General features: G+C 39.5%; 5 protein-coding genes across 5 annotated transcripts; 3 read left to right on the forward strand and 2 right to left on the reverse strand.

Annotated features, from left to right (window-relative positions):
* Nucleotides 1-900: 900 nt before the first annotated feature.
* psmb8a (proteasome 20S subunit beta 8A) lies at nucleotides 901-5,053 on the reverse strand. The gene is made up of 6 exons (XM_079571037.1): nucleotides 4,820-5,053; nucleotides 4,531-4,672; nucleotides 4,292-4,403; nucleotides 3,060-3,189; nucleotides 2,719-2,923; nucleotides 901-1,197 (listed from the first exon to the last, which is right to left on the reverse strand). The coding sequence occupies exons 1-6, from the start codon at nucleotides 4,967-4,969 to the stop codon at nucleotides 1,106-1,108; spliced, it is 831 nt and encodes a 276-aa protein (XP_079427163.1). The 5' UTR covers nucleotides 4,970-5,053; the 3' UTR covers nucleotides 901-1,105.
* Nucleotides 5,054-6,285: 1,232 nt separating this feature from the next.
* On the reverse strand, nucleotides 6,286-8,533 carry LOC306973947 (proteasome subunit beta type-7-like). The gene is made up of 8 exons (XM_079571039.1): nucleotides 8,402-8,533; nucleotides 8,146-8,233; nucleotides 7,691-7,788; nucleotides 7,461-7,601; nucleotides 7,187-7,302; nucleotides 6,801-6,859; nucleotides 6,553-6,704; nucleotides 6,286-6,435 (listed from the first exon to the last, which is right to left on the reverse strand). The coding sequence occupies exons 1-8, from the start codon at nucleotides 8,461-8,463 to the stop codon at nucleotides 6,324-6,326; spliced, it is 828 nt and encodes a 275-aa protein (XP_079427165.1). The 5' UTR covers nucleotides 8,464-8,533; the 3' UTR covers nucleotides 6,286-6,323.
* On the forward strand, nucleotides 8,501-11,120 carry psmb12 (proteasome 20S subunit beta 12). Its single transcript, XM_079571064.1, has 6 exons — nucleotides 8,501-8,621; nucleotides 9,108-9,178; nucleotides 9,309-9,440; nucleotides 10,128-10,257; nucleotides 10,638-10,782; nucleotides 10,901-11,120. The coding sequence occupies exons 1-6, from the start codon at nucleotides 8,574-8,576 to the stop codon at nucleotides 11,026-11,028; spliced, it is 654 nt and encodes a 217-aa protein (XP_079427190.1). The 5' UTR covers nucleotides 8,501-8,573; the 3' UTR covers nucleotides 11,029-11,120.
* A 767-nt stretch (nucleotides 11,121-11,887) lies between these two features.
* On the forward strand, nucleotides 11,888-13,699 carry psmb9a (proteasome 20S subunit beta 9a). The gene is made up of 6 exons (XM_079571065.1): nucleotides 11,888-12,098; nucleotides 12,184-12,251; nucleotides 12,345-12,476; nucleotides 12,823-12,952; nucleotides 13,149-13,290; nucleotides 13,524-13,699. The coding sequence occupies exons 1-6, from the start codon at nucleotides 12,048-12,050 to the stop codon at nucleotides 13,649-13,651; spliced, it is 651 nt and encodes a 216-aa protein (XP_079427191.1). The 5' UTR covers nucleotides 11,888-12,047; the 3' UTR covers nucleotides 13,652-13,699.
* A 617-nt stretch (nucleotides 13,700-14,316) lies between these two features.
* tap2a (transporter associated with antigen processing, subunit type a) lies at nucleotides 14,317-20,085 on the forward strand. Its single transcript, XM_079570927.1, has 11 exons — nucleotides 14,317-15,022; nucleotides 15,451-15,565; nucleotides 15,643-15,773; nucleotides 16,049-16,254; nucleotides 16,480-16,677; nucleotides 16,755-16,883; nucleotides 17,535-17,723; nucleotides 18,001-18,174; nucleotides 18,462-18,621; nucleotides 18,717-18,853; nucleotides 19,650-20,085. The coding sequence occupies exons 1-11, from the start codon at nucleotides 14,512-14,514 to the stop codon at nucleotides 19,851-19,853; spliced, it is 2,154 nt and encodes a 717-aa protein (XP_079427053.1). The 5' UTR covers nucleotides 14,317-14,511; the 3' UTR covers nucleotides 19,854-20,085.
* The last annotated feature ends 5,407 nt before the right edge of the window (nucleotides 20,086-25,492 follow it).

A 25,492-nucleotide genomic window follows, 5' to 3' on the forward strand; every position in this document is an offset into this window, starting at 1 on the left:
CAAAAACGAAATTGTATGAATTACAAAAATGATCATTAATATCAGTCACTGGGTCCATGATCTCTCTGTACAAGACCAAGGATTTCCTCAAAAACAAAATATTTTTTCCTCTATATAATAGTATTGCTGGGTTGCAGGAGACATCACAGCGTTCTAAAGGCCAATACTATTGTATGGAGGAAAAATTATTTTGTTTTTGAGGAAATTTTTGGTCTTGTACAGAGAGATGATGGACCCAGTGATTGATATTAATGATCATTTTTGTAATTCATACATTTTCTTTTGAGCTATGACTTGTGAAAGTGTAATGCTGTTAATAGGAAAAACTGGCTCCTGCCCCCCGCTGGGTCCGATGACATCATCACATTCTAGAACCTGCAACCCAGAATGCTGTGATGTCACCTGCAACCCAGCAATTGGCTTTTCTAAGTGGGTTGATGTTGAATGTTTTAATTATTCACTCTAGAAGCCTCAAGATATACAGTACGCTGTGGCCAGAGAGAAAACGGAAGACAATTTCATGAAGTTAAGACATTGCCTCATAAACTCAAAGCAGGAAAACCCCAAACAAAGATGTCCGTATATGCTGCACGTTAACTCTCTTTCCTCTTGGTGCTTAGGTTTTTACCAACAACCAAAAACCATGCAAATAAGGCAGATCTCCAGGTAGGTTTGTTGGCAACTGCCCCAGAAAATGTTCTCATGTGTCTTTAAAAGGTGGATCCAGTGCAGAGAATAAACTTCCCCTCATACTTTAACTTTTGCTATTGTAACAAGATTATTTATTTATAGCCGAGCAGCTTGGCATGTCACATGACTTTCTTGCCAATCAAGTTAGCCATATTTTTCAGATTGTAGTCAGACCGGTTAATCATCAAACCAAACAGACAAACCTTTGGAAAAATGAATCTTTATTGGTCGATGCAAGTCAGGAAATGAAAATGTTGAACTGCTCTATTTCAAACACATTGTTCCCCATTTTATCTGTGAACGACTTTGTGCTGCCTGAGTTGTACAAAGAAATCAAATTGACGATGCATTTCTTTTCTGTGATTTGTGATGATGTAAAAGCAGCAAATTGAAGAGGTTGAGACTATGTAGATTTTTAGTTGAACATCCCTTTCTTGTATCGATGAATCAACTCGGACACATCCTCTTGACACACTTTGATCCAGCCGTCCTCCCTCATGTGGTACACTGGAAAACAAGAGCACTAGTTAGAGAGGGAATGAGTTTTTGAATACTTTTGAGAGTAGTTTTACTGTAATAGTCTTAACTCAGTCATTTGTACCCGGAGAACCACCTTTGATTCCACCTCCTTAAATATGTTATTTTCCATTTTTAATACAGAGGGGATGCGTTTACATTATAAATAAACACAAATCAGGAATTGACCTCTGTTGCTTATGCTGTGACATCATCTGCATACCCTAAATAAAGTTATTGTAAAGTATGTCTTTTGTGATATCTCTTTCATCCATCCATCCATCCATCCATTTTCTTCCACTTGTCCGTTTCCGGGTCGTGGGGGCAGCTGTTGGAGCTGCCCAAATCACATTGCACCAGCCCCTATGGCTCCTCCTGCAGGTGGTGGGTCCACAGAAGGACGACCTCATGATTAAACGGGACTGTTGGTCTCTCATAAGGGGCTTCTGAACTGCTCTTTGTCTGACCCCATCACCTCGGACCTGTTTGCCATGGGAGACCCTACCAGGGGCACGAAGCCCCCGACAACAGAGCACCCAGGATCATTCGGGTGCTCAAACCCCTCCACCACGCTAAGGTGGCGGTTCTAGGAGGGGTGATATCTCTTTTTCGTTTTTAATTGTTTGGAAATGTGCATATTTTTTCCTGTTTCGCGTATTATTTCTTATTATTTTGTCTTTCTGATTGCGTTAATAACTTAATAAAGCCTTCTAAAAGTCACTATTCTGCTTATTTCTGCTTGAGTTAAATGTCTTATGTCTTGAAACAATATGCTTTTCCTTATGGACTTTATTGGAAGTCCCGTCACATGACAATAATGAATACAATCAGGAATTCATGCAACATATGATGCGTTTATGTGGTCCTCTGAAACTGAGGAAAATGTTTTCGCCGGTTGGAAAATGCACATAAATGCTCACTTAACTGGGGCAAACGACTGGGAAACTCGGGTCAAAACAAGCTTCTTGACTTCTGCACCTGACTGCGAAGATCACCTGATTTGTTCTTTTATTGTCAAATAAAAGCTTTTTAGTTAACCACTAAACTTTTTTGAGTTTACACATAAATGCCAGGAAATAGTAAATTCACCTTATTTTTTAAAACTCACAAACTACCTTACTGTTTAGCTTTTGAGGTGTTAACAACACATTTAAATAATTAACTGAGCTAAGCGCCAATTAGTTATAAAATACTGTTTTTATTTGATGGCATCAAAATCCCCACTTTCCCCCATAAAAACCACATGAACACAAACCAACTCGGGGCAAGGATGTCGGGAAACAAGCACCCCAGTCCACATGAATGCAGCAATACTATCAACTATGAGTCTCACCCTCAACTGAAGAACAATTAGAACTGTTGCCAAAGCGATAAACAGTTAATGGTCAAAAGTCCAACAAATGGCACCATAAAGGTCACATGATTGAAATGAATAAAATAATGCCTTGCTCTAGCACTGACTGTCTATTTGAGTGTCTATATGTAATGTTCATATGTGTTTTTGAGACTTACTGTTGACCACTCCCCCAGAGTAGGCGTCCCGGTGAGTGGCGTGAGTGATGCCTCTTTTGCCCAGCTCGTAGGCCTCCTCCACAGTCATGTCCTCCTTGTATCCGCTGTCGATCACTCCATAGGCGAAACTGTTCCCGCATCCCGTCGAAAACATCGGCCCGGAGAGGCGCGTCCCGTTATCGTCCACATAGTAAAGGCCGGGCCCCTGTTCAGAATATGAAATTACAGACTGTGATGATGTCCCTATTTGGAGACATTTTACTTTTATGCAGCCAAGTGAAACACGTACTGTATATGCATGTATTTAGGCTGTAAACATAACAGGGGCATGCTTTTCGTACCTCTTTGTCCCATCCACAGATCATACTCCCCACAGACAGCCCCATCCCTCTGTATCCCAGCATCATGTTGCATAGAAGTTTAGATGCAGCAGAGACAGAAATCCTTTGATTGTTCCTTAGCCTGTACAACCTGGGACAAGAAATGTGCAGAATTTATACACCAGGGGTTTGCTCATGTGCAAAACGAGAAGCACGTGTCGTGGATCAGCAGCAGAATACCTTTCTCTCATTTACATCTTATTTAGCGCCCTAATACTGTAATAAAGGTTTGAATTTGGGTGCAAAAATATCACAAAAAGCTATATGCTATTTTCCAAATTGCACACACATTATTATGCACCTGTCTTGATTAATGACCCCCTACTTAAATAATTATAGTTCACTCCTCAGTTTCACTCTGATCTAAACAAATCAGTCAGACTAGTGCATTCAGGCGAGTAAAGTGGGTACCAGGAGCAGTGGATGAACTACTAAACTACACTAGTTTGTTTCAAGAATCAGTGAAATGATTCTTGGAAACCCCATCTTAACAGGGTGGAGGGGTTTGATCCTGGGAGCTCTGTTGTCCGTAGGGTCTCCCATGGGAAACTGGTTCTAGTTGATGGGTCAGACAAAGAGCTGTTCAGAAGCCCCTTATGAGAGACCAACAGGCTAGAATCCTGAGGCCATCCTTCTGTGGACCCACCACCAGCAGGAGGAGCCATAAGGGGCTTGTGCAATGTGATTTGGGCAGCTCGGACGGTTGACCCCACAACCCGGCAACAGACAAGCAGAAGAAGATGGATGGATGGATGAAATGATGACTATAATGTTCTAAGATTGAATCCATATATTCTACTTTAGGTATGGGCCACATAGAAGGTAAAGTAGCCATCTCAGCAGTCTAACAGAGCACACTTCTATTTTTTTGCGCTTTACAGCAAGAAATCACTCACCCATTCACTCTCTCATTCACACACCATGTACACAGATATTGGAGGCAATTTAAAGTGTCTTGCCCAGGGACTCAACTACAGTGGGCACCTGCAAGAGGCGATCATAAAGGTTGGGGCCCCGCAGTCGTGTGAGGATCAGCAACTCCACTCAGAGCTCCTCACTCTTTGAATGAAACATTTCGCAACCGTATTTGGGATCATGTCCTTTTTGACATGATTCCGGTCATGGCCATACAGGTGAAAGTAGTTCGATGGATTGACATAGGCTGATTTTGATCAAACACATAAACTTCATACCTGCATTCTTTGGCCAGCAGCCTCTCCCAGTACTGACAGTCTGCTGCGCTGCCAGACATCGTCCCCAGCAGGTACGGGTTGATCTCTATGACCTTGTTCACGGCATTGGACGCTAAGAATAAGAATGTGATAATACATAAATACAAATAAAACAACATTATGTGTGTTTATTCATTTATATTGATAGGACTGATTAGACAGAGATTTGGGGACATTATGTAGTTTTTAGGGGAACTGACCCAAGTACTGTCCAGCAGAGGCTCTGGAGTCCACAGCCACTATGACCCCATGTCTGAACTTGAAAGCCAAGGTGGTCGTGCCGTGGTTCATCTCAATGCACACTCCCTCCTCATTGTTGCAGGACTTGAGAAACCGCGATGGCTGCGAAATCAGAGGAGAGCATTTTACCGTATGAAGCAAACAGTGTCAATTACGCTTTTAATTTAAACACGACGCGTAAAAGTCCATTATGTCGCGTCTGATGCCGGTTTTACTGTATTAAATATCTGCTGAAACGGTACTACTCACGTCCACGCCGCGGGGAACAGCAAACTCCTGAGTTTTCAAACCGAAATTGAAGTGGTTGGTCCGGTCAACGAGATGCGTCTGTACGCCCGGGAGGATATGACTGCGCAGTTCAAAAGGAGGCTTTAGACCGCTGACCTCAAAAAGTGCCATGATTTACACAAATATACGTGTGTAAAATGAGCTAAAGACTATTTTTGTCGTGCGTCAGAGGTTCCCGGGGCGCAACGACAAAGAATGAATGCGAAAGTGAAAGGGATAAAAAAAAAGTTATCGGAAATTTTAAATAAAAACTTAACAGGATTTTTTGTTTATCGTGCAATAAAACTAATGATGTGCTTGACATTTTGGATGTTTTATTTTTATCATTTAAAAACATTTTCAGGTGAACTCCAAAATGGGGTAATTTATGCGGACCAATGAGAAAAAGATCTGTTTCATCATCAGTATCTATGAGGAAATGCAGTTTACAGGTAGCTACGTGTGTCTAGTGAGTTTATTTATTTTTGTTATACATCAATGGAGTTGATGTTGAGTCTACTGTAACAAGGGCAATGTACTTGTTTATTACACTGTGCTGTATGGTTCTACAAAGACAAAAACATCAAGGACAGATAAAACCTACTTTAGAGCTGATCAATGTGCTTTGATCAATTTCCATTATGGGGCTGCTGTGTAGGCTAAACCAGGGTAAAAAAAAAAAAAAAAGAGAGATCTTAAAGGATCAGAAACTTAGCTGTGGTCCCGACTTATTCCTAACTTTCCAAACATGCGAGTTGCACCCAAATTCTTATAGGGTCAAGTTTAAAGGCACATTTCACAACTTGCAGGGTCACTTTCACAGAAATGTTACAAAACTAGCAAGCAAGTTAATGAAACTGAGACAAATGCTTTATAATTAGATGCATTGTGTTTTCCCCATACCTTTCTGAGTTATAATATACTAGAGGAGGACAAAAAGAAAGAACCAAAAAAACAAACAGGTATAGTGCCTTTAAGACCACCTTGTTCCCAGTATCCTAGGAGTCATTATAAGGCACACAGAATCTACCTTTATTACATCTGTCTGGGTTAATTAATAATCACTAAACTTTGATTCATTTTATAACCTGAATTGTGTGGCGTATCACACTTGGACCACTATATTGCAGTTTTCCAGTTTGTCTCCAGTTTAGATCCGCTGAATTGTACATAATTAGACAAGAATATAACAGATGTCCTGGCACAGCCCTCTCCCTTTTTCTCGGCTCAGAAACTTACACTATGATTAAAACAACCTAGTCCAGCTGTCGACTTTAACATCTTTTACTGCAATGGAAAAACCCTGAATGTCTCAGAACTTCACACGAACATATCACTACAAGCCCTTCAAAACAGATGCTTTACAAAATGTTTTAATATATTTTATCATTATGACAGAAAATGATGAGACAGAGTGAGTGACTGAGGGAATGTAAAATTGTTTTATTAGATTTCATGCGAATGTTTTGGAGCTTCTTGTAGTGTTTCATGACGTGTCCATCCTCAGCACCATCTCCTGAACGACCTCCAGTTTTAACGGTACGACTTTCTCCGTCAGAATTGGGGTGGTCCCAGGACGGTACTTGTATTTGTTTTTCCTTTGGCACAAAACAAATTTGGATTAGACATTACTACCATTGTCAGTGAGCTAGTGAAAGAGTCAGTGCTATAAGTGCATCAGTTCAATTGTAATCAGTAAAGTGTTAATTTCACACCTGATGTCTTTAAACTGCGACTCCTGGAACGGCCGGATGTAGTCGACGCCATCGCGGGTGATCACGCAGATGTCGATGTTGTTTCCTGAGCCGAGGTCGCACATGATGCCGGAGTGGATCGCAGCTCGCACCAGCTCCTTCGCCTCCTCCATCTGAAGAAGAGACACAAACCCCCAACGTGACCTGTGTTTATTCTCTACAATTTGAGATGCCTACAAATATCAAATGCAGCGCCAATTTCTACTCACCTCCAGATCTGGCTTGAATCGGTCTTCAAGGATTCCCATTGCAGCAAGATCCCCAGAACCTGAGGAGGGAAAATGAGCATTTAATATCCTTTATGTAGTAGCTGATTGTTAGAAGTGCTTTGTTGCAAATCTACTGAATCTATTATATTTTTGCGAATGGATAAATCTGTTTTTGAAAAGAGAAAGACCTCGACTACAATAGGCTATGATGAGTATTGTAAAATGCCCCACTATAACCAAAAATATCAAACAAATGGTGTTGTATGTGTTGAGTTATTGTGGCTTTTAGGAGATGTATTTGAGGTATAATTGACAATTGGAAGGAATATTGGCATTTATCAAAAATAATGAAATTATATTCTCATAAAGTGGACATTTTCACTCACCCATTGCCATGTAGGACATTGTGTCCACGCTTCCCCATGGCCCCACTTTGTACAGGTGGTTCCCAGTGCAGTCCACTCCTCCCAGAATCAGGTTGGCCCCGATAGTTCCATGATACCTGACGAAGCAAAGCAAAACAATAAACACCAATGGAGAAAATAGCAAAAACACTTCATATTTAACGCTTTATCACTTCTATCAAACATGTATAGTTAATGGAAAAGGCCCAGTTTGTGGTTAGAAATGTGATTCCAGATTAAGTAGTACTAAACCTACCTGTACAGCATATCTTGTAGAATGTTTGCAGCCATGACCAGGCGAGGGTTCCTGCCGCTGTTTAGCGAAAATATGGCGAGGTTTGACGAAAGAATATCTGTGGTTTTCTCAGTGTCCGCTGCCGTTCCCGCTCCACAACAACTGAAAAAAAGTGTACAAGGAATGAGGCAGTGGATAAATAATATTCTCTGTAACTCAGCACATGTGGGGTTCGATGTTGGGAGACGTACTAGATGTTCGGAGCGATATAATGGATCTTTGCGCACATCTTGTCAGCGACCACTTCACTCGAGGTTGCTCTTGTGTCTGCGCCCAAAACAACTCCATCCTGCATCATCAGAGGGAAAACAATATTAGTGGATGGTCATTTACAACTTATGGATACAGCTTTTTATAATTTCTGTATATGACTGCAGTCCTAAAGGTATAATAGTAAAGGTTGTTATTATCTCATTCCATTCATACAATATGTGATCTATATAATTATGACTCTGTGAGACCACAGCCCATAACAAATAGCATAACAGATGTACTACCAACAGCAATGAGCTTTTACATATATGAATGAGCAAAAATTGTATGGGATTATATTTAAACTTCAGGCTTAGGTTATTTGTATCAAGAGGCTGTGTCTGTCAAGGGATGCTGTTTTGGGGAAATGGTGTACAATCACTGTAAAACCCACCTTGAATACTACTCCAGCGATTGTGGTGCCAGTTTTCAGAGGTTTGGGCGTTTTTCCTCCCCCAAAACGCTCCTCTAAAGCAGCATTTCTAAAGAAAGAGTAGATTTAATACAGGTTATTTTGTTTTATGCTAATCAAAACGTATCACACGGCTTCAAAAAGTTACTTTCACTTTTGATCTTACGTAGAAAACCCGGACATTTTATGACAACGCGGGCACAACTAACGACTAAAAGTAACTAAAGTAAGTGCATACCTTGCTGCGTTTTCAAAATTGAATCCGGCAGCAGGGATCTCCAAGACATTTGATAGCGCCATCGTCGCGGACACGACAGGTTTGTTGCGCTTCCCGGTGCGTCGCGGCGCACTTGAGGTCGCTGCTGCTGCGAAAAACTTCACCTCTTTTCCCCTTTCGGTTTGGAGCGAACATGGAGGGACGCTGCTTGGACGCACAAATCAAAGGAGTCAGCACAGGCGTGAGTAAAAACAACACAATTAATCACAATTTTCTACCGATGCAGCGTTCGTGATTTTACGCATGACACCAAATCGCTAAATACAGAATCTAATCCAATTTCTTGGAGTTTTGCAGTAAGTGATGTGTAACGTAGCCTGAATATTTGGATACACTAAACACATGGTTTAACATGTCGCGTACTTGGCTACACAGCAGGTAGTGACACTGTACAATAAATACAATTTAGCTTTTTAACGACTGTTTTTAGAGTTACAATGCTTTCATTTTCAGCGAACGCACGACTACATTTCCCACAATTCATAGTTTACACGTCACGATTAAAACAGCTAAAAATGATGCACACAGATTGGATAAAACAAAGGAAACGCGCGACTGATTCAAAAACAAAAGACTTGCTATGTATATGGAAGTTTCTAAAGTTTTAAAACTCCCCTAACTCTTATGTGAGTTGTGAGATCAATAAAGGTTTATCTTATGTTCACAGACCACAATCCTGGCTGCCACCTTTGATGGGGGAGTTGTGATTGGGTCAGACTCCAGGGCTTCTATTGGAGGGTGAGTATTAGGTATTATTGTTAACAACGTTTTTAGATCATCCCTTGACTGTACAGACTATAACTTGATGAAGACATGGTTGACGAATATATTGTCTATAAATAATTTTTCTCTCTTCTGTCTCTCTCAGGGAGTATGTTTCCTCAAAGACGATAAACAAAGTAATCCAGGTTCACGACCAGATCTTCTGCTGCATGGCCGGATCTCTGGCAGATGCTCAGGCGGTGCTAAAGGCGGCCAAGTTTCACCTATCATTTCACAGGTGCTTTTTAAATTATAGCTTTATGTTATTTATTTAATGCTGCTTTTCAGAATCAGAATTGTGTTTATTGCCATGGTTATGAACAGGTTCACAACTAGGATTTATTTTCGGTCTATCATGCAACATGAAACATAAAACATATAACACATAACTTAGATAAATAATAAACTAAATAAATTTTAAACTATGAGATTGTAAGGCTATAAGGGCATGCGCAGGAAGATTAAATTTAAACTATGATAAAGACAACAACAATCTGACATAGTAAACAGTGTGAGTGTATTTTCAGATGTACAGGTGCATTGAGTGTTAGCAGCAAATATGAGTGTGGACACCACATAGTGCAATACATTCATGATTTGATGTCAATGCTTTCAGTGTTATAAAACCGGACGACAGACATGTACAATCTTTGTATAATGCCGTTGTGTACTGAGGCAAGTCTCTTCACCCCAAATATGAATGTTTTAAGTTGCTAACCATCTCTTAGTGAATTATATTTATATTATATAAATATTATATTATATTAATATAATATATTATATTAATATTTATATTATATTATATTATGAATTATATTTGTTTGATAATTTCTTGTTGTGTGTTTTGTCTTTTCACTCAGTATCACTTAACCATTGCCGTGTGTTTTATGAATAAATGCTCCAATACAATTAATTTGCTTCACAGTGTACAGATGGAGAGCCAGCCGCAGGTTATTGCAGCAGCATCCGTGTTGAAAGATCTTTGTTACAAAAACAAAGACGAGCTTCAAGCTGGTTTCATCACTGCAGGATGGGACCGGAAGAAAGGACCTCAGGTAGGAGTCTAAAAAGTAGCCTTTCAGATTATCGGACGAGGTGCATTTAATACCTGTAGCGTTAAAAAGGATTTCTACAAGTTACAGTGGCAGTGTGGTTTATATTTGTTCATTGATGCACTGCAGGGTATGGAGATCGAATGAAATAGGGCTAACTTGTATAGAACAAGTCCTATTGAGAAACTATGTACTTTTATTAATATGTTTTATGATTTTAAATTCTGGATATTGCAACTTCGATAGCTATATAGACAAAAACAAAGTCTTATTCACATACTAGTGTTATAAACCGAGTATTGTCAAAGTACTGGTTAAAGATAAAAAAGTAAACAGTATTCAACCTTACTTACTAACCTTAACTTATTTGTCCTGTATTGCAGATTTATGTTGTATCGCTTGGAGGGATGTTGATCAGTCAGCAAGTCACTATTGGAGGCTCCGGCAGCACCTACATCTACGGCTATGTGGATGCCAAATACAGACCAGACATGAGCAGAGAAGAATGCCTACAATTCGCCACCAATGGTATAAGTCTCTCAAATGCCTCAACTTACTGTAGTCATAGTACATTATCAAAAACTTTAGACCTTACTTGCATACACTTCATTTATTTTCCATTCTGCACGGCTTCCTGTACCCACAGCTCTCGCGCTGGCCATGGGCAGAGACAACGTGAGTGGAGGGGTGGCCCACCTGGTCGTGATCACGGAGTCGGGGGCAGAGCATGTGGTGGTGCCCGGGAACAAGCTGCCCAAGTTCAACGACGAATAAAATACCTTCATAAAACAACAGGCTGAAGTCACTAATCACTCTGGGGCGATAAGATGCATTTGACATTCCTTTTATGCCGGCGTGATAAAATATGGTTGAATAAAAATGTGATATGTATGTCTGCTTGTTATGTTTTCTATTGTATAATGTGTAATAAATGCATTATAGATATGACATAATGATTTCATATGAACAAATGCTCAATGATTACATGCACCTTTCCTTTAAGCTCTTGTATTTTTATCTGTTAATGGAGTAAATGCATAGATTTTCAAATGGAAAAGGGCCCTAGGAAAATAAAAAAAACAGTCCAAATTAATAAATAACGACAATAAAGCCACACTGCATAGAATTTTACCCAATAAATAAAATTGAAATATGACAGATATGATCATAGCTGAAAAATACCTCATAAATATACAAACATGAGCTCTTGTTGTGAGCGGCTCATCTCTCCTAAAACATGACAGTAACTTTACCGGGAGTGGGTACGTCTTCAGCTTGTCTCCATGGAGATGTGACCAAAGTCAAGTCAGTAGAATTTGATATTTAAATAGGTTAGATTCTCATCCAAATCCATTTTTTGATTATCCGCTGTAGAAATAGCATTTTCTGTGACGAGCATGTTTTGCAATGATGGCAACAATTAAGTCCAAAATGTTGCAAATTGTGCCTTTAACTACTTGATTTATCCATAAGGTCCATGAGCTTCAGTTGTATTTTTAGTTTAATTCATACTCAAAAAACAAAACAATGAAACATTAGGGCACAGTATGGAATAATGGCTGCACAGTGCACCCTTACGCCACATTGTATTGAGGAGGCGGGACTACTACAATATTTTTTACTTTCAATTTCGCTCCAGTACCTGGCAACAAAATGGAGTCGCTGTTTTGGTAAAAAAGCTAAATATTTGTAATAGTTAAACGCTGTAAACAATACCAGGCGACTTAACCAATCTTTTGGCTGCAACATCGACTGCGCGTCTATAACAGGCTCTGCACTCTGCGCGTAAAAACATGCTGGGAGAAAATGAGCCGGAGTGGTTGTCCGAGGAGGTGAAAACTGGGGTAAGTAGCCTACAGTCCGGTCTAACATAACTGAATGGATGGTATGTCGAATTTTCTAAGCTAATAACAATATTTTTTTCTTTAGACAACCATCCTCGCGATAGAGTTCGCAGGCGGGGTTGTACTTGGGTCTGATTCACGCGTCTCTGCGGGGTGCGTAATGCTACAGGCTAACACAACTATTGCACCCTTATTCTTTACAAAACTCAAGCGTGACTTCTTTTTCCATTTGCTTTTGTGATCCAGGGCATCGGTGGTGAATAGAGTCATGAACAAGCTTTCTCCGCTCCATGACAAAATCTACTGCGCGCTCTCAGGCTCAGCCGCGGACGCTCAGACCATAGCAGAGGTGGTCAACTATCAACTGGATGTCCACAGGTAAAGAGGACATAAGTTATTCATCCACGAGCTGCACAACAACTACAGAATAGGCTACACAAATGAAGACATTCTAGAGCCAACATGAGATATGAAATAAACACAAGAACAAGAAATCCTTGAATTGGAATAAAATATAAACCCTACTGTTCCAAAGCTTGATAAATGTTACGCTTGTTGGATACTCTTTACTTATGGTTGAAATGTTAAGAAAAAAAAGCTAAATCTCTCCATATCCTATTACAATACAATTACAATGCTATTACCATTTGACAGCTAACAAATGTATCACAAGTATATTTCATATGCCAACTCCTCTTTAAACTCCGGTTTCTTGTGATTCCAGTATGGAAATTGGTGAGGACCCCCAGGTTCGATCAGCTGCCAATTTGGTGAGAAACATCTCATACAAATACAAAGAGGAGCTATCAGCTCATCTGATAGTGGCTGGATGGGACCGGAGAGAAGGAGGCCAGGTCAGTAAAACGGCTTCACGCAACAAATCTTTTTTTATTATGTATTTCTGCAAAAAAGTAACAGTACTTATACATAATTCTGCTTCTCCCTTGTCTTACGTGTGTATGTCCTGGCAATTTAATCCATTTCTTGTTGTCCTATAAAGCAAATATGCAAAATGTTTAATAGTAATTTGTCTTCCTTATGTGCACCCAGGTTTTTGCAACACTAAACGGGCTCTTGACTCGGCAGCCGTTTGCCATTGGGGGCTCTGGAAGTTCGTATGTGTATGGCTTTGTGGATGCTGAATATCGAAAAGCCATGACCAAAGAAGAGTGCCAGAAATTTGTTGTCAACAGTGAGTATTGTTATATTGATAAAATGGACAGGTTTTTACAGGTGTGATGGGGTAATGTGTCCTTTGAAACATTAATGTGATTGATTGTGCATTTTGTGGAGAATGTCTGTGAGCCAGGGCAGCTAAATACTCCCTTTTGTGTCTAAAAAAAAGAGTGTTTTGCGTTTCAGCCTATTTATTCTCTACTGGCTTTGTTCTGCGTGTAAAACAGATTTGCCTTTTTCTTTCTCCAGCCCTGTCTTTGGCCATGAATCGAGACGGCTCCAGTGGGGGTGTGGCTTATCTTGTCACAATTGATGAACACAACACAGAAGAGAAAGTAATTCTGGGAAATGATTTACCTACATTTTATGATCAGTGAGGGCCAAATGCAGCCCCAAATATGGTAAAATACTGTATCCAAATGTTAATAAAATGCATTTCACTAAGTTGTGTGTTTGTGAACTTGAGTTGGTATTCACAAATCATCTTCTTCTTGCGTGTTCTCACAGAGCTGTCCCTCTTTAAGTCTAGATTGAAGACACATCTCTTCAAACTAGCTTTTAAGACTTAGATCGCACTTATTTGATTGATTGATTTTTTAATATTGTTTTATCTGTCTGTGAAGCACTTTGGTCTTCCTTGTGTTGTTGTAAGGTGCTATATAAGTAAACTTTGATTGATTGATTGATTGATTCTAGGATGGAACAATACACGTAGAAAAACAGAAAAAAGTGAGTGCATCAGTAGGTCCAAAGAAGTAGGTGCAGGTGCTCTTCAGAGATAAGGTGATAAAGAGGAAAAAAGGGATCTGAGGCACTCTGACTTACAAATTAAAAGTCCTCAATAAAGGACTTTTAATTTGTAAGTCAGAGTGCCTCAAATCCCTTTTTTCCTTTGTAGAACAATACACGTTCTGTCCTATTAATGCTGGAAGTTGCATTATTAAAATCGAACAGTCTACAATAAACTAACATCTATCTGAAATAACTTTCCGTATTGAATTTTATTAGTGTTCCTAACTTTCTTATTGGTTATGTTATATAATCTCTTACCTAACTACTTGCCCCGGTTCTACTTTCACATTTCTCACGCTTGTTTATAAATGACAGATTTTCGACTCAAAAGCTGAAGCCTATTTATGGGAAACCCCATCAGCTCGTTGAAAACGAAACTGAAAGTTTTGGCTGCACCAAAACGCAGTTCTCAAACACAGCGGGTCATTTGAGGACTGAAGGCGCGATGGCAGACACCAAACCCTCCATCACCCGAACAATATTTGGGTTGATGTTAGTAACTTATGGCGATCTTGCTCTGTTTCACGCATCGGGGTCTGCTTTTACGCACGCGGTCGGAGTTTACACGCGGCTCTGGGGATTTGCAGCGGCTCGTTTCGTTGCCCTCGCTTTACTCATTCACCTCTCCATGGGACAGCTCACACCGGTGCTGCTCCGTACGATCGCGACTCTCAGCCTGCTCCCTGCTGTGTACGAGACCGGCACCAAACTGCTCTACGATGAGGGCACTGACTGCGCGCTCTCGTCGGACTGGTGGTGCTGGCTCATGGGCACCGGTGCCACCGTGGCCGCTGCACTTTTCTGGGAGACCACCATCCCGGACACAGACGAGGAAGCATCCGAAAAGAAGACCAAGCAAAAGTCAAGAGTTTTGTTCGTGAGAGTCCTGCGGCTGTTCAGACCGGACCTGCTGCTGCTGCTGGGAGGGCTGGTCTTCTTGTCAATGGCTGGGCTCTGTAAGCTGTACTTTTTTATGTTGCTTTTCTCTAAAACAGTAAAGTTGTAGAAATTAGGCTTCTATGCAATTCACATGCAAATCACAGAGAGTCATTGTGGGTAAAAATTGCAAAATGAGCATTCTGACAATAAATATATATTCAACAAGCAGTTAGAGTGTTAGAGCCTGACAACACAAGCCAAATGAGTGTCATGGTTGAGTTATTATTTGCTTTCACTCTACAGAAAATTGATGGTTCTGTTTAGATTGAAAATTGCAACTGCTATAATGGAAGTGCATGAGTTGAAAAATAAACTCGCTCAAGTTAAGTACAAGTATTTCACCAGAATACTACTCAAAAAGATGTGAACTCTGTCACCACTGTTTCTGCAAAGGGCTTATTACACACAGTACATCACAGAACTCTTCACTTTTGTTCGCCCTCAGGTGAGATGTTTATTCCTTTCTACACTGGAAGAGTCATTGATATCCTCAGTGGCCACTATCAGCAAAATGAGTTCTTGACAGCAGTGTTGTCCATGGGCGTCTTCTCTCTCGGAGGGTATGCCACCATACTGTTACTATAATATTAGCCTTTGCCTTCCCAGATTTAATTTTAAGAATGTCTTTGTTTTTCAGATCTGTGTTTGCAGGGGGCAGGGGAGGGCTGCTGCTCTGCGCCGTTAGTTCCTTCACTTGCAGAATACAACACAAGCTGTTCGAGACATTGACCAAACAGGAAATTTCGTTCTTCGATACCATAAAAACGGGTACAGCATTCTGTGTATTAACCCAAACGATTTAGTGATAGAAATGACTCAAGTAAAAGTATATAATGAGAATATAATAATTAAGACTGATGAAAGATATAAAATGATATCCAAATTTCCAACAAATAAATGTAAAAACTATGACTAACAAATACATTATCTGCCACTGTGAGATCAATAAGGTCTTCAATACAACTACAGAAATAAAAATCAGTGAATGTAATTAACTCCCATCTCTATATTTAGTAGCTAAAGCGGTCATATTCTCTGCGTAGGTGAGATCACGTCCAGACTGTCCAAAGACACTAAATCGATGGGGATGACGGTGTGTCTAAATATGAACGTGCTGCTGAGGACCTTGGTGAAAACTGTGGGAATGATCTCCCTCATGATGAGTCTCTCCTGGAAGCTCACGTTCCTTGTTCTGATGGAGACGCCTGTGGCTGGAGTCATACAGAACGTTTACGACACGTACTATCAGGTGATTTTTTTTTATTATTGTGTAGAAAATTATGCTTCTTTTATGCCTCTAGGCACAGTTTAGAGGCCATTTTTGTGTAATAATATTAACATTTTCTCATATACTGGTACTTGTAGAAGTAGAATGACAGAAAATAGTATAGAATTTGTATTGTAAGTTCAGTATTTTTGTCCCTATGTAAAACTGTAAAAACATTTTGTTGAACTGTCATTTTCTTGTATTCAGAGACTATCCTTGGCCGTGCAAGACGCCATGGCACATGCGAACGACGCAGCCAATGAGGTGGTGTCCAATATCCAAGAAGTGAGGAGCTTTAATGCAGAGAAACACGAGGCAGAAAGATACGAACAACGTTTGAACACCATTCATACGCTAAAAACCCAGCGTGACACCGTGAGAGCCATCTACCTGCTCGTCCGAAGGGTGAGGACTTTAGGCCAATCTACAATTCATTTTAAGCTGAAATTCAATCAATAAACACTGTACGTTTGCGTGTCTAGCTGACTGGGCTGGGCATGCAAGTCCTGATGTTGTACTATGGGCGGCTGTTCATCCAAAGGGGACAGATGACCACGGGAAATCTGGTGTCTTTCATTCTCTACCAGTCAGACCTGGGAGACAATATCAGGGTAAGACTTGATGCTTTCAGGCAAAGACTTTGACGCTTTGATGCAATTATTTTGTCCTCGCCTTTGACCTCTTCACCAGCTCGTCTTTTTGAGATGCAGCTGTTTTGCTTTGAATACAGGGGGCCAAACATGAGGTTAAATACGCCTATACCAAATGTTTTTATTCATTTATTTTTTAAACAAAAAATGTATTATCGCTTGGACGCAGAATTGCTCTTGTTACAGATAGTAGCAACACGTAACTGAGAATGTTCCGCAGTGTAGCTTTAAATAATTGAAAGTCATTGAAATCAAACTAATCAACCAATTTAATATGGACAAAAGGGGAATATGAGCTAACACAATACAGGCGGCATGGGTAGATGAACTGGGGCTGGGTACCGTGAAACATTTTTCAATAACAGTATTTTAACGATAATTGGTTTTCGATACTGTTACATGAACAATAAGTTTTCGATACCTATACTAAAATATTTGTCATATAGAACCATAAAACAGAACAATAACGCAGTGAACTTAACAACAATAGGTAGAAGATCAATATATAAAACATTAATTGCAAAATGCTTCCACATATTTCAACTTCAATACCCCAAAGTAAATAGGAAACATTCTTTATTGACTTTATATTCTCCATCTCGATCCTTGTAGACTCTGACCTATATGTTCGGGGACATGCTGAACTCTGTGGGCGCTGCTGGGAAGGTGTTTGAATATTTGGACCGAAAGCCCGAGGTCAGCACTGGGGGAACGCTCGCACCCAAACAGCTGAGGGGACACATCCAGTTCAACCAGGTCAACTTCGCCTACCCATCAAGCCCCGACAAGCCGGTGCTGAAGGTGAGAAGAAACTGTTGCAATTATGTGTAAAAGTTATCACTGTTACCTACAATAAAGCACAGTGCAAACTAAAAATACTCAACATCATCTTTCACAATGAGCTATTTCTACTTACACTTCAGCAAATATCAATCATTTGTCACCATTACTGTTACTACTAATCATTAGAACAACTTTCACTGAGTCAGTTCTATGACAAGAGCTCCAAAGGTCTATTTAAACAGAGCTATATGGTTTGTTTCATATTAAAAATAATGTCTTTGGCTGTTACCTGCAGGACTTTTCTCTGGAGCTAAAGCCAGGGCAGATGACGGCTTTTGTTGGTACGTCTGGTGAAGGAAAGAGCACATGTGCAAGTCTCCTGCAGCGCTTTTACGAACCTCAAAGCGGAGAAATCTTGCTCAACAATGAGCCGCTGAAGTCCTATGAGCACCATTACCTCCATGAAAAGGTAGGCACAACACCTAACATTATGGATTCTCGTAATTTCCATGCATAACAAGACATGAAGAGAAAAGTCAGATTGTTAAATACCTCCTTTTTTTTCTTAAACTAAGCCTTGTCTAAACTTCTGCAAAACCTGATTTTAAGTATAGGAACACTTAACTGCCAATAGAATATTAAAACTAAACAGGGGGAAAAAAAGAAATATTCAGTACATCAATCACATACTGAGACCCACTGCCTTATTTTTCTCTGTATATCAAACTTATTTGCTAATAAGAGTTTTGCTTACAGATTGTGGTGGTGAGTCAGGAACCTGTGCTCTTTACTGGTTCAGTCAAAGACAACATTTCATACGGACTGAAAGGCTGCACGGACCAAGAGATACAGGAAGCAGCACGAAAAGCCAATGCGCACGACTTCATCCTGAAGCTGGAGAAAGGATACGACACAGGTATAGAGTCTAGACGCACCTTACCTTTTTCATGTAGGTGTTGTTTGTGAAAATATCAATAGGAACTTACTGATGTGATTTTGTGTCCATGGCAGAGGTCGGCGAAGGAGGCGGCCAGCTGGCGAAGAGCGAGAGGCAGCGCATTGCCATCGCCAGAGCTTTGGTCCGAGAGCCACAAGTGCTCATTCTGGATGAAATCACCAGCTCTCTGGACGACAACAGTGAGAAGAAGGTGAGAATGCACTTTTGTATACAAATGACCTTGGCAAAACCTATTTAATGAACAGAGAAGTGCTAGAAATTCTCTAAACCGGTGTAAACTACAGTCAAACAACTTACTCCACTTTGTGTAAAACTAGTGGCTCTGCACAAAAAGGAACAGGAAATGAATTGTATTATTTATTGTTTTTTTTTATTTTTTTATTCACATTTTACAACTTGATCTTTGAGTATCTGGATCTTGTGTAGTCGGCTGCTACAACTAATTGTTATTAGGTTGTGTAATGTAGTGGTTATTTTTTTCTTTTAGAGAATTGTACCAATATTATGACAGCATGACCAACTAAACTAAGATTATTCAGTATTTAGTAATGTGTCGTGTTTAAAATAAAGCTAAAATACTCTCAAACGTTTTACTAAAAAACATCATTAGCTTATATTGAAATTCTACTGAGTTACACCTTCTTTTTTTAATCTGAAATAATTCCAAGTACCCCCTGCTAAGTGCTCACGTAACCCAGGGGATGGGAAACATGCTGTAGTTAATTCATTATATCATTATGTATAAAACACATGCATATTTATAATTTATTTCAACTATATTGAGATGTTTCTGAGAGTGCAGTAGTAGCAATACATTAATAGTTGACACAATAAAAAAAAAAGTAGATACATAAAAAAATCTGTTTTGTGTGCAATAAAGTCAAATATATGCACTGAACATAGAGCTGTTTGAAGTTGCTCTTTCTGTTTCCTTCTGCGTGTTTGGTTTTGGCACAGCCGAGTGACTCCCGTTTTTGCCTCAACAGGTTCAGCAGGCCCTGGCCCAGTGCCCGAACCAGACGCTGATCGTGATCGCTCACAGACTGAAAACCATCGAGAAGGCCGACCAGATCGTCGTCATCGGCAACGGAGGGGTTCGGGAGCGAGGGACGCACCAGGAGCTGATGGACATGAGGGGACATTACTACACACTGAGGGAGAAGCTCGCCACAAACGGCCTCTCACCGTAACGTCACCACTGCGCATATTTCAGAGGAAGTCACAACGTTAAATTCATGGGTTTCAGTCACGTGACCTTTTTTGTTAACAATGCAAATTTGAGAACTCTTGACCATTCAAATTGTATAATATTTCGCCTGTTAATTGCTGTGACACATTTACTGGACTGTTTTGTACTTTGTCATCATGCACTGCTGAGTTAACTTATGGGCTGGACTGGTATTTATTTTTTAATGTAATGTAATAAGTAAATTGTAATATAATGTAAATATCCTGTATTTTTGAAAACAATATTCAGGACAGTGTCTCACGTTTCCAGCTTTTGTGCTTTATAGTTGAATAAAGTTATCAAATAAAACTCAGTGCTTATAACTGATTATTAATGTGATGAAATACAAATTTTTTTATTAGTAGGGATATATTTACACTCATTTCTTTAACTATTGCATTTATGAAAAGGGTGAACAGAGAATCCAAAGTGTTTTTCTCTCTGAACTTGCCTCTCGATGCGAAAGAGAAACCATAAGCTGACATGGAGAGTCCCTCATTTATTTACGTTTATGGTCGCATTGTTGGCAGAGAAAGGTGCTTGGTGAGATGAACCAAGAGGTGTGTAGTGCCAACATGTTCACCAGCCGCACACAAACCCGAGCTGTCGCCATTTTGTGAAACGATTAGACAGAATTGTAAAATGGCTTCTGAACCGATACAAATAAGGTGAGCTGTGTCTATTTACAGTGAGAGGAAAAAGTATGTGAACCCTTTGGAGTTTCTCACATTTATTTAAATCACAAGAAGGAGTAAACAGCTTCGGCTTAAACTAATACCATCCAAACAATTACATGTTATCATATTTTTACTGGCCATAACATTCACAGGACAGGAAGGAAGTATGCAACGGATCCTCTCCAAGAGCTAATTAGACAAATGTATGCAGAAATTTAGTCAGTTGTTAGCCAACCTGAAGTCAATCACTGAGGTGTGGCTTAAAGGGACAATACCTAATTTTTAACCTTTTAGGCAAAATGTGACGAAATGGGTATTTTTACCATCCTGGCCTGGCCCTTTTGTTGACATACACAACATCAACAAATCAAAATACGGCGTAAACTTCATGCATGAGGCTGATTTTTTTTTCACAAACATCTACTTTAACAACATAGTTTAATGGGCCAAAATGAATTTTACCCTACAAAAAGATAAACATAACAGGTATAGCTGCTTTAAAGCTGCCCTTGCCACTGAAAAACACACTAGTTAAGAATTTTCTCTTGTTGAGAAGCATTATCTGATGTGCACCATGCCTCGCTCAAAAGAACTGTCAACAATCAAGAATTATTTATTTGCATAAAGCTGTAAAAGGTTACAAAACCATCTCTAAAAGTCTTGATGTTCATGAATCCACGGCTTGAAAAATTGTCTATAGATGGAGACAGTTCAGCACTGTTGCTTCACTCCAAGGGCACAGCGCCGCTCAATGAGGTAAAAAAAAAAAACCTAGAGTGTCAGCTAAAGACTTACAGAAATCACTGGCACATGCCAACATCTCTGTTATCACGTCTACAATACGTAAAACATTGAACAAGAATGGGGTTCATGGGAGAACGCCACGGAGGAAGCCACTGCTGTCTATAAAAACATAGCTGAAGTTTACGAAAGAGCACTGGGGTGCTCCACAGCACGACTGGCAAAATATTCTGTCCACTGATGAAAGCAAACTTGAATTGTTTGGGAGGAACACACAACGTCATGTGTGGAGGAAAAATGGAACAGCACCAACATCAAAACCCTCACTGTGAAGTATGGTGCAGGGAGCATGATGGTCTGGGGGTGCTTTGCTCCATCAGAGCCTGGACAACTTGCTATCATCAATGGAAAAATGCATTCACAAGTTTATCAAGATATTTTGCAGAAAAACTTGAGGCCATCTGTCCAACAGTGGAAGCTCAACAGAGGATGGGTGCTGCAACAAGACAATGACCAAAACACAAAAGCAAATTCAACTTCAGATAAAAATATGCGTTCTGGAATGGCCCAGTCCTGACCTAAATCCTATTGAGATGCTGTGGCATGACCTCAAGAAAGCTACTCACATCAGACTTCCCAGGAATCTCACTGAACTGCAACAGTTTTGCAAAGAGGAATGGTCCCTGCTTGTGGAAATACTACTGAAATACTTTGTCCCCCTACTGTAAGTAGTTATCAAACATATTAATTGGAGAAAAATACATATTATAAATGAATATATGGTATCATATAATCAATTTAGATATTTCAATTTAATAGACATTACTCTAATTATACAGAAAGTTCATAAAGTGAAACTTCCAGTTACTAGTGAAGGATGTGCGCTGACATGCATTTTTGCACCTGACATCAAACTTGGCTCTTTCATACATGTGAAAGTGAAAATGCCAAACCGCCGCCATTTTACGGTGAGCGTTTGCAAACAAAATGGAGGCTAAGTTGAATGACATCTTAAATAGTCAGTGTCATACAGAAAAAAATATTGAAGCTTTTACTTCAGCAACCCCTAGTGATTCAGGTGTGTGTGTTGTTTTTTTTTTTATATTTGAATAAGCTAATTATAGGATGCATGCATGATACAGAGGACAGGTTCATTTGCCAAACCAGTTCAGCACCATTGTCTCACACCACAACACTGCCAAGCTGGAAAGTCCCCTGTTGAGTTGCTTTCGATTTTGCCGAGATACTGCTGCAATTATATTGCACGGCATAGCACCAAACCCATTGGCATGTGAGCTGTATACTTTCATTTTAGTCAGGGGATTTTAGTACTTCACTGTTGTATAACCCAATATTTATCACAGGAAAGCAAAAAGAAGCTTAACTCACCATATCACATAACACTTTTTACTGTAAACTATCCACCAAACAGCATGACAAGCATGTTCAGTTCAAGTGCAAACATTACATTTAGTTGACACAAAAGATGCCATATAATCAAGAAATGATGTGATGTTTGTATTATTCTTTATAAACTGTGTATAAACCCCACAAAGTATTGCTATTGTTTTCGGTGCAAAGTCTTTACCATTTGGGTGAATGTTATCGGGGATTTATAATACAATAAAAACAAGTGACACAATGATTGAGGAAAGTCCCGGCTTCAGAGTCTAATTTTGGAGTCTGAAGATCAAAACTATAAAGTAATAAAGGAACCTTGACAAGAACAAAGAACATGCAGTGCAAAGTTGATTTTAGGAGTAACAGCACCACAGCTGGTTGTGGCTGGCAAATGTACTCTTTGAACATGTGACTTACAGTAAATAGGTAGTTCACCAAATCAGATCTTTGAATTAGTTGCCAATGACTGCCATCTAGCGATAAAGGACACATCGAGGAATAGTGGATTAAACTGAAAAATGTGGTCGAAGGTGTTTTCATTCATTCATTCTTGTGACACAACACAGACCACATACTGTAGGTCACCATGCCACAACACCGCATCAAAGTAGTTGACCCACAGAAAACACAAACAACACTAACAAGAATATGAAGAGCTACTCTTGATAAGACACAGATCACAAAAGTGAAATTATAACAGGCTAATATATCTTATGCATGGTAAACAGAAAAAAATAAGCATACTCATTACTTCAAGCCTCTACAATTTAGTGCAGTAATTTGGTGCCAGAGGGAAGCCAAACCATTGAATGGACCGGTATGTACAACAGCACCTCAAGCGTTTAAACTATGAACACCAATAACAGGAAAGCATGTGATCTACTGTCAGCCACAACCATGAGTCACAGCTAGACAGATGACTTATGGGACAGGACTCCAAATCTAGGAACAAATGATCAATGACCATGATCTGAACAAGTCTTTGTAGCGTACGGGACTAGATTCAATCTCTGGAGTTAGGATATGCCTAATAAATTATATAATTAAAAAGCAAAGAAAATAGGCTGTAGTGCTGCAGCCTACGACAGGTATAGCGTAACTGAAATAGCATTTGTTTGTCACCAGAGGGCGACAAAACACAATTAAAACGAAGGTTGCTATTGACCCTTAAGTCCATGATACAAAATATATGTAAATACATTTTAAATATAAAACCTTGTTCTTATCCATCATGGACACAGGTGCTTTCAATCTAATAATAAGATCTCTTTAATTGAATGCTTACTTAATCCAATGACAAGTTCAAATAATCCTTTACGGGAAGCACTATTTGACACTGACCGTAAAATCTTGATCCGATTAGAAGCTCCTCCGACTGCACGGATGTAGCACCACCTGGTTTCTGAAAAAGCAAAATGTGCAAATTAGTATATAACACTAGTACACTGGTGCAGGCTGCTACTACATAATGCAGTAGAAAGGCTTTAACAGGGTATTGGTTTTTGAAGTAAAAAAAAAAAGTGTGGATGATATCAACACAAAAGTAAGGCAAGAAATACAGTGTGGGCCCCAAGGGAAATTTATGTTTCCAGCACCTGCCTCACAGTAATTACAGAAGGTAAGAGGCCAAGTCAGAAATGGAACATAGGTGAAACAAACACAGCAAATTTCTAAAAGGCTTTGTCAAGATTGAGACAATGAAAAGGATCAACCCATCAGTGTTGTGCAAAACATGTAAGCTACCTACAACTGCAGGCAAATACTACTGTGTGATATAAAACATAGAGGCTATTTGATCAGAAATAAGGAATTATTTAGTCCCAGAACAGAACATAAGCAGACAGAGGTCAGACTAGCAATGGACAGTCAGATAAATTGCATAGGACAGTAATAGGGCAGGGACAAAATACTGTTTTTGCAATATACTGTATCTCAATACGTCTTTGTTATGATAGATGTGTCATGTATCACAATACCCTTGATACTCAACTCAGGCCTAAAAACACACACACACAAATGTTTTTGACTTAAAGTTGGTTAATACCAGTTTTGGCGCTGATTGGTTTAAACAAAAGAGCCAGACTTAAAAAATGTTTTACTTAGTGTCACACCGATCTAGATTGTACCTTTTGGAAAATCAACTTGTGCTTTCATATAAAGTGCATTCAGGATGAAGTATTGCAGTTTATTATATTGACAAATCAAAATACTTGGTACATTAGAATTGTATCACATTACGTATTGAATTGTGCCTTCTGTATCGCTGTAGTGTATGTATGTATCAGGACAACAATAGTAACAAAAAATTCCCTAAAACCAAAGTGATTTTTCGTTGTAATTTTTAGCCTATAATTTCAGCTGTTTGACGCGCATTATATCTGGTCCTTGGACAGCCAAATCTTTAATTTCCCGGTAGTCTACTTGGTCTGAAAAGTTTGAGGACATACCAGATTGGGAGACATAGCCAACTGTTTTCTAGTCAGTGTAATGTCAGATGGTTTGGGTTATGTGTAGCCAAAAGCCAAAGATTCTGTCCATAGCAGCAGATCGGTAGTATAGTGTACAAACAAGTGTGAAAAACATTAAAAGGCTTAAAACATAAGTGATCTTAAGGGAACATTCAGTTTATCATATGTCAAGAAGGTGCTGGAATCTGGATATGTCTAGAATAAAAATATAATTCTAGATTATAATGGATGCTATCTTTAAAAAATGCATAAAAGTGTTTTGCTACAGGCTGTGCTCTGACAATGACCCCTGCTTGGACCTCTTGTTAGGATTG

Source organism: Gobius niger, assembly GCF_951799975.1.
Source record: "Gobius niger genome assembly, chromosome: 14".
Lineage (NCBI taxonomy): Eukaryota > Metazoa > Chordata > Actinopteri > Gobiiformes > Gobiidae > Gobius > Gobius niger.